Consider the following 7,749-nt stretch of genomic DNA (forward strand, 5'->3'; position numbering starts at 1 on the left):
TAAAACAACAGGTACAAATTTTCAGATTCTATATAGATTTTGTTGGTTATGCATGATTTTGCATGGAACTGACTAGCGCTTCTAATATATAGGTTACTATCTGGTGGGCTGGCCTTATGCGCAATGCCGTTTCTATGGCCCTTGATTACAATCTGGCAAGTATTTTGTTATTAAAGAAGTGAGCTTTCTTTCATTAAGTATAAAGCAATCTGCTAAGGTTAATAGAGTTATGCATTTTAGCGTCATTTTCCCTGTTTAGTCTAGACTCCACTAGCATTGACAATGAGCTTTCTTTTATTATTTCTTACTGCTTTCTTTGGTCACTACTGTCTTATAAACACTCGGTCAGCCTCAAACATAATCATTCTAATTCCATACCTTTTTGTCTCCCACAAACATTTTAAAACTAGTATACCAAGTTGATCAAAACTGCTAATATGGAAGGACATGATGCATCACTGGACAACAAGAAAGTAGAAATTGACACAAGCACGCCGTTCCTATTAGTCAAGGAGGCTGTCGTGCTTTTCGGTGAGAGAGTTCTAGCCGGAGAGATCTATACCAATAGGCTCAAAGAGGTACATAATGCACCATCCATAAAAAGTTTTCGTCATCTTGGTAATTTCGTTATAAGGTCTTGCTGACAGTGTGATCGTTTAAAAAAATTCGCTCTAAATGTGATGAACATATGCAATGCAATGTGTATTTCAAATTTTTCGCAAATTTTACTATGATTATCTCTTCTGACTGAACACCTGAATATCAGCAGATTGCGAAACTCTATTAATTTAAATCCTAAAATGAGGGTACGATAGTGTTTCTATGTGTTTATGTATGTTAAAGAACAATCATGTGCTAAAAACTTAAGTACCAACATAGATTAAAATTAACAGGAAGCATTTTTCCAGGATGTGAAATGTTGGTTTTGTTCACATAGATTATGTGATGCTTTATTTGACACATGTCTTCATTCTTTTTTTGCAGGTTGGAGACATTTTTTAAGATATTATTTTATAAGTAAAGAGCTTTAAACAAGTACTAATCATGATTGTAATCGGTCAGTGAAATTTTGGTGGCAACGAAGCTTGATTAGAAAGTGAAGTTAGGGCAGCCTATCATTGTTCACATCCGAGCTTCTTGGTGTTATGCTTTCAAGTACCTGGATCAAGTCTTTTTGTTTTTTGCCATTGATCTTTCCCATTCCCATTCTCTCAATGATTCTCATCATAATCTCCATTTATTATTTGTTACCTCTCTTGAGAATTTATCATATCAAATACACTGACAGAATATCCCGAATTTGGACACAGAAAACTGATTTCGTCTGAATTGATTGCACATTGTTGGAACACTTCAGTTTGAGGTACAAAATGTTTTCCTTCTGTATTTCATAGCAATGCTGGACCTATTCAATCACATTTTATGTAATTGTCTCTGATTTTCGCAGAAACAATTAAATATTTTATAATCATCCGCAGACTTTTACAAATGGAACAGGGTTGTTGTAAGATACTTTGATGGCTCCTGCTTTACTGTCGACAAGCAAGAATCCAATTTATAATTTAAATTTCTGAGAAGATATCGTCTGATTATAATTAATTCTTATAAATTATAATTCTTTAGGCCCTTGATATCTAAGGCGCATCTAAGGCACTTATCTGTTGTGTTTATGATGAATTGAGCTGTCTTATTGATTTGTAAATAGGTAGTAATTGAATATGAATAACTGATGATCTGGGCGTGTGGTGTAAAATATGCTTTTCTCCCATATATAACATCCTCTGGGACTCCGTAGTTCTGAGATTTGGGAAGGCCAGATCTGCTCTTGAAGATAGTCTTAGGCGGGTAGAAGATATAGTTCCACAAGCTATCGGTTGTCAGGTATTATTCCCTAATCCCTGATTACTATCTCTTTCATGTTCCTTGTGGAAATCTGCACGAGGCTCATAATTTCTTAATAGAAATCAATAATTAGTCAAAAATTTATTCATTGTAATCATCTGGTGTAATTTGAATTCTAAAAATATTATTATCTGACAAATCACTCATATTATATAACACATGCATGCATTTGCTTATAGTCGGCTTCAATGTAAGATGGTCCCAAAAAATTTCGCAAGTTGCCAAGTTTTGTATCATCCAGAAACCGTAATTTGATTCAATTTACAACACAAGAATTCTCAGTGTTGTCATTCCTTCAAATTTTGGAGATTTTAAGCGAAATCCAGGGAATTGACTTCTTAGTTGATCCGTTGGAGAAGCAGGTGGGGGATGATATAATGGCATTGCTCCAGCAAGGCAAAAAATTCAACAGTAGCTGTAGTGACACCAATGAGCTCGAAACATTTCATCAAGCCGCTTCTAAACTTGGCATTACCTCCTCAAGAGCAGCCCTTAGGGAAAGGGCTCTGAAGAAGCTCATAGAGAGAGCCCGGGTTGAAGAAGATAAATGCAAAGAGTCCATTGTGGCTTATCTCTCACATTTTATTAGAAAGTATTCAAAATTATTTAGAAGTGATTTCTCAGTTGATAATGATTCTCGGGGTTCAACTCAATGTTCCCCTATGATTCAGGGGTCTTTTGAGGAATATGGCGGCCCTGAGAGCAATGGGCAAGCCTTTGAGTGCCAACTGTCTAAACTCAGTTCTTTCAATTTTAATCCAAACTTTAGAAGATCAGGCCAAATGGTTGTTCCTCCCGAAGAACTAAGGTTTCCAATATCTTTGCAACTCATGTATGATCCAGTCATTATTGCTTCAGGACAAACATATGAAAGAATTTGCATTGGAAAATGGTTTAGTGATGGGCACAATACCTGCCCAAAAAGTCAGCAACACCTCTCTCATCTTTGTTTGACTCCTAATTACTGTGTCAAGGGCATAGAGAATTATAATTTATAATTTAGAAATCAATTTTTCGTGGTATTGACATGTTAGTTTCTTTGTTCTTCTTTTTAAAAATTTTATTTTTGGCTAACTGATTGAAGCAATCATCTCACTGTTAAACCATGATTTGTGCAGGCTGATTATACTAGCAATGTAGGAGGAGTATACGAGAGTTAAAAAGGTAAGAATGTCAGTGTGGGTTTCTTATATTTGCATTGTTCGAGAGAAGGCTAATGACTTATAATTGTATCTCAATGTTATCTAACATTATCTAAAATATGGTGGTGATGCACTTTGTCTTTTGTTATATAGCAAAGTAATAAATTGTTTGTGAATAAAATAATAAACGTAAAGTTTCAACAAGTTTTTCTGTATGATGTAAAAGACCACCAGACTTTGAGTTGGGTTTCATAGTTTGATGGAAATATACCAACAAGATTGATAATTAAATTCTCTGCCTTTTATTTTGAAGTTGCTCAGTAGTTTTTTCATATAAATACACGTCCGTAAGCTTGCAAGATATATGGCTAGAAGATAAACACCGATCATGCTAGAGTTTAACATGGTGCGAGCAATTTAAGACAGGGGCATTGTAGTGAAGTCCGCCTACTAATAATTTTGCTTTTCAATGCAGTGTTTCAGAGAGAAACATGTGTCATTACAGGATGATTCAATATTTATGCCAATAAGCAACTCATATTTTATCTACTAATTTTATTTTGATATAAGGCTCATGTTGGGATCACAAGCTGATCAAATCCACAGACCTTACTCCATAAGAAAAGTGGGGCAAACTACTATGCCTCATATTATTAGTTTGTTTCACATTAATACACGTCTGTAAGCTTGCAAGCTTAGGCTAAAAGATAAACTTGTATCATGCATGCTAGATCATAACTATTATGCTGGAATTTTCAGATAGGGCCATTGCAATAAAGTCCGCGAGCCAATTATCATTTTTCTTTTTTATTACAATATTTGAGAGGGAAGCATGTATATACATTGTCGGGGGATTTAGTATTCAGGCCTGTGGCTAGTAAGCATCCCATAGTGTGTCCAATTTCTTATTAATATAAGGCTAATGTCAGGACCATAAGATAATCAAATTTAAAGACCTTACTCTAAAAGAAAAGTGTGTAAGACTAAGTGTATGATTTGAAGAAGCACAAGGTCATGGCTCTCGAGAAGTAGGATTAACTAAATTCTATTATTTGTTTCTATCTCTAGCAATAGATTAAAATAAGAACTGATCCGAACAAATTAAGCCATGCTAAGGGGATATTTGGCAGGATGAAGATGTAATTTCGAAGGTTTGAGGTAGAGTTCGAAGGGCACTGCTAAGGAGGAATATATCTAGCCTCATGCTCGATGGAAACTTTTGAGTCATGCTAGCTGTTTATGAAATCAGGGTTAAAAATTATTTAATGGGTGTATGCAGCTTTGCATGATCATGCTAGAGCATTTTGAAGAGAAATCCAATCTTGTTGTGGGTAAAGGTGGTTGGAAAAAGAAATTTATGGTGCAGCTCTTCTTCAGTTTGGATTGATTTCTTGGGTTGTTATTTCTATTCTCTTTACATATAATTTTCTTTGAAGACTAATGATTTATGATTTATTTATACAGCTATCAATGGTATTGAATGAACAAGTAATGTCACGATAAATATTTTTCTTATTGAAATTTTTTAACTTAGGTGATTCTTTAGTGTCATACTATGATGTGGCTGTCTGAATATAGTCATGCATCATTTTGAATATATGAAATGCTATCATCATCTATGATCTACTTTCAGGCAGGGAAGAATTGGCGAGAAAGGACTCCGTCCAATGTCATACATCCAATACTCAAAAATGGTTTAGGATTGATACACGAAATATCAGACGTATACTCATTAGGCTACTATGCATACAAGAAAATGTTACGGACAGCCCTACCATGACATTAGTCACTATACCATAGATTGCATTTAGCAACCCCTAAAAATAATTGCTATATTATAAAAAAGCATTGCAATAGACTCTATTGCAACAATTTTCAAAAATTCGACCGTTAAGTTTGCCCCCGTTGCCATAGGGCCCTTTTTGCAATGAATTAACCCTTGTATTGCAACATGTTCGATTCATTGCCAGAGCCACATATTGCAACAAGTTTTTCTCTATAGCAATGCAATTTAAATCATTGCTGTAGTTTGTTCTATTATTGCAACAAAATTTGCAACACTTTATTTTGATTTAAACATTGCCATAGAGCACCTGAGGCAACAAATTTTGGTCCTAATGTATTGTTATTTTAGTGAATTATAATATAAAAAGCAACCTCTAAGGCAACATTATAATGACATATTGCAACATTATGAATAAAAAAAATGGACATGACCATTTTATAAATATATCAATCCACCAATTTAATGGTTCAACACCAACAAATTCAAAACAATACTTAGACTGTTACCAACCACAAGCTCATGCCAGAAGCAAGTCCTAGACTACTACAAACAATATCAGTACCATTATGACTGATCAAAAAACAGATTTTAAGTCTAGCTAGAACAATTGCATCAAACTTCTTACATCATCAAAATAGGCTAATTAATTAAGTCTTGAACATAGATATATATACTACTACTGATGATCAAGAATCATCAGCAGCTTCGCTATCAGTCTCCGGCTCATGTTCACTCTCACAGCATGCACATATTTCATCCACATCTATATGGAGCGATGGATTTTTCTCAGCCAAATGTCCAAGGATTCTCTTTAGCTTTTTGTTCAACTTAACCTCCATCTCAGCAGCTATCTCCTTCCTTAGGCTTGCCAATTCTTCAGCCTTTTTGCTTTGACGCTGTTGATTGTTGACTGTTTTCCTTGTTCTACCAGTCCTCCCAATAAGCCAATTTGGTCCATGAGCCTGAAAATCTATTTCTTTTATATTTGCTGCTTCTTCAGCCTCATTGTCTTTCTGAGTGTCTTTGTCATTGTCCTTTTCATTGTCCTTCCCAGTGTCCTTTTCAGTCTACAAAAATCAAAATATGTAAAGATATTGATGTATACAATGGCCCCAATATTGCAGCATGTACATATTCAACATTCATAATAATCTTATGACATAAGTAATTTCAATAATTTATGAAAATATTATTCCTAACCTTCTTATCATGACCTTGGCGCATTTTAGGATATATATCCGCCTTTGTAGGTGTATCAGGGGTCGACTGGTTCTTTTTCAATCATAAAATGAACAAAATATTAATAAGTAGGATTGATAGACAAAATAATTGAAAAACATGATAATTAGTATCCACGACCATACCATTTCATTTCCAATCTGTGCAAAGGATTTACGGCCAGCAGTGTGTGTGTCAATGACCTTTCTTCGGTTGTTTGAATTCTTTGCAGCAGTAGATTTGATTTTTTCATGGCCCCAATATTGTAGCAAAATCCTGAATTTTTCCAAAGGAATGGACTGCGGCCGATTTCTTAGCCTTTCCTCATCATTGTCATATTTTGAATAGTATTCTGCCTTAAAACGGCTTTTGTGCATCCTTTATGCATCACAGATGGTCTTTAGAACCCAATCTTTTCCCTCCTCTAGAATGATATACTTTGTCTACAGATTATACACAATAAAATAGATTATATATATACGAGCTGTTATACACAATAAAATAGATTATAAATAGGAATGTAGTGTGTATGTGTTGTTTTTACCTTGACAAACTCCTACCAGCCAATCTTCTCTCCTTCGGGAACTCGGCTCCAGTTCACATAATCTAGGGGCACACATTGTCTTCCAATTGTCCCCAAGAAACTACCAAATTCCGATCTTATTTTACTATTTTCATGCACTGGCTGCAACTCATGATTCATGGTCAACTCTGGTCTGTCTTCTAATCGATATTATTACATATAAAATATCTAAATTAAAAAAATATACAAAACCATCTAACAAAGCACAAAATCAGAGAACAAGAAACCCATGTATCAACATAATCTGAACCCTAAATTCAGAAAATCAGAACATGCAAGCAAATAAACCTAAACCCATTTAAACCCCTAATTAACATTAAACATATACACCATTAAACACATATACACAATCAATTAAACATATATACACACCTAATTAAACACATATATACCTAATTTATCATAGAGAGAAACAGAGACACGGGGTGTGTACCTGAATAGACAGAGCTTTGCCTTCGACTTCTCTCTCACACGCGCGCCTTTCTTCCTCTCTCTGCTTCTCTCTTTCGCACCTTCTTGTATTTTCTTCCTCTCTCTGCTTTCTCTCTCTGTTAATAGTATAAACGAGTCTGTGGTGGTAGTGTGTGTGTGTATACTTTCTCTTTTTCTATTTTTGTGTTTGTTTTTTTAATTAACCCGGGCAATTCTAATATTTCATTATCCCGCCACTACTACTTTCCTTGGCCCGCCAATATTTTTGGCCCCAAAAATCTAATCTATTGCAACGCCTGGTTGTGACGTTGCAAAAGACCTTCGTTTCTACAGCCCTTTCAAATTTTTTAACGAAAATTTGATTCTATTGTAACGTTTTTTTCCCCATTGCAATAGACTGTTTTTAATTTTTCTATAGCAACGATTTTAAGGAAAATTTTATTTGAGTGGTTGCTAAAGGCAATCTATGGTATAGTGAGTGATACTAATGTCAAATAGTTTCTCTCACCCTCGTGCTCCACCTTCTCAGCTTGCTTTCTTCAGTACTACTGATACCAAAAATGATGATTCTCGGGTAAGCCAGAGTTCTAAAAATAGCACAGAAATTTCTTCCTAATATTCTATCAGAAATTTCTTCAGTATTTCAGTACTACTGATTTGAGTTTAGGGTTCGGCAAGCATGACTC

General features: G+C 34.9%; 1 protein-coding gene across 1 annotated transcript; it reads right to left on the reverse strand.

Moving 5' to 3' along the window:
- Positions 1-5,301: 5,301 nt before the first annotated feature.
- On the reverse strand, positions 5,302-7,379 carry LOC135150140 (uncharacterized). Its single transcript, XM_064086288.1, has 3 exons — positions 6,195-7,379; positions 6,031-6,102; positions 5,302-5,897 (listed from the first exon to the last, which is right to left on the reverse strand). Exons 1-3 carry the CDS (start codon positions 6,423-6,425, stop codon positions 5,517-5,519), a joined length of 684 nt encoding a protein of 227 aa, XP_063942358.1. The 5' UTR covers positions 6,426-7,379; the 3' UTR covers positions 5,302-5,516.
- Positions 7,380-7,749: the final 370 nt, after the last annotated feature.

This window comes from Daucus carota, chromosome 2 (genome assembly GCF_001625215.2).
Source record: "Daucus carota subsp. sativus chromosome 2, DH1 v3.0, whole genome shotgun sequence".
Classification (NCBI taxonomy): Eukaryota; Viridiplantae; Streptophyta; class Magnoliopsida; order Apiales; family Apiaceae; genus Daucus; species Daucus carota.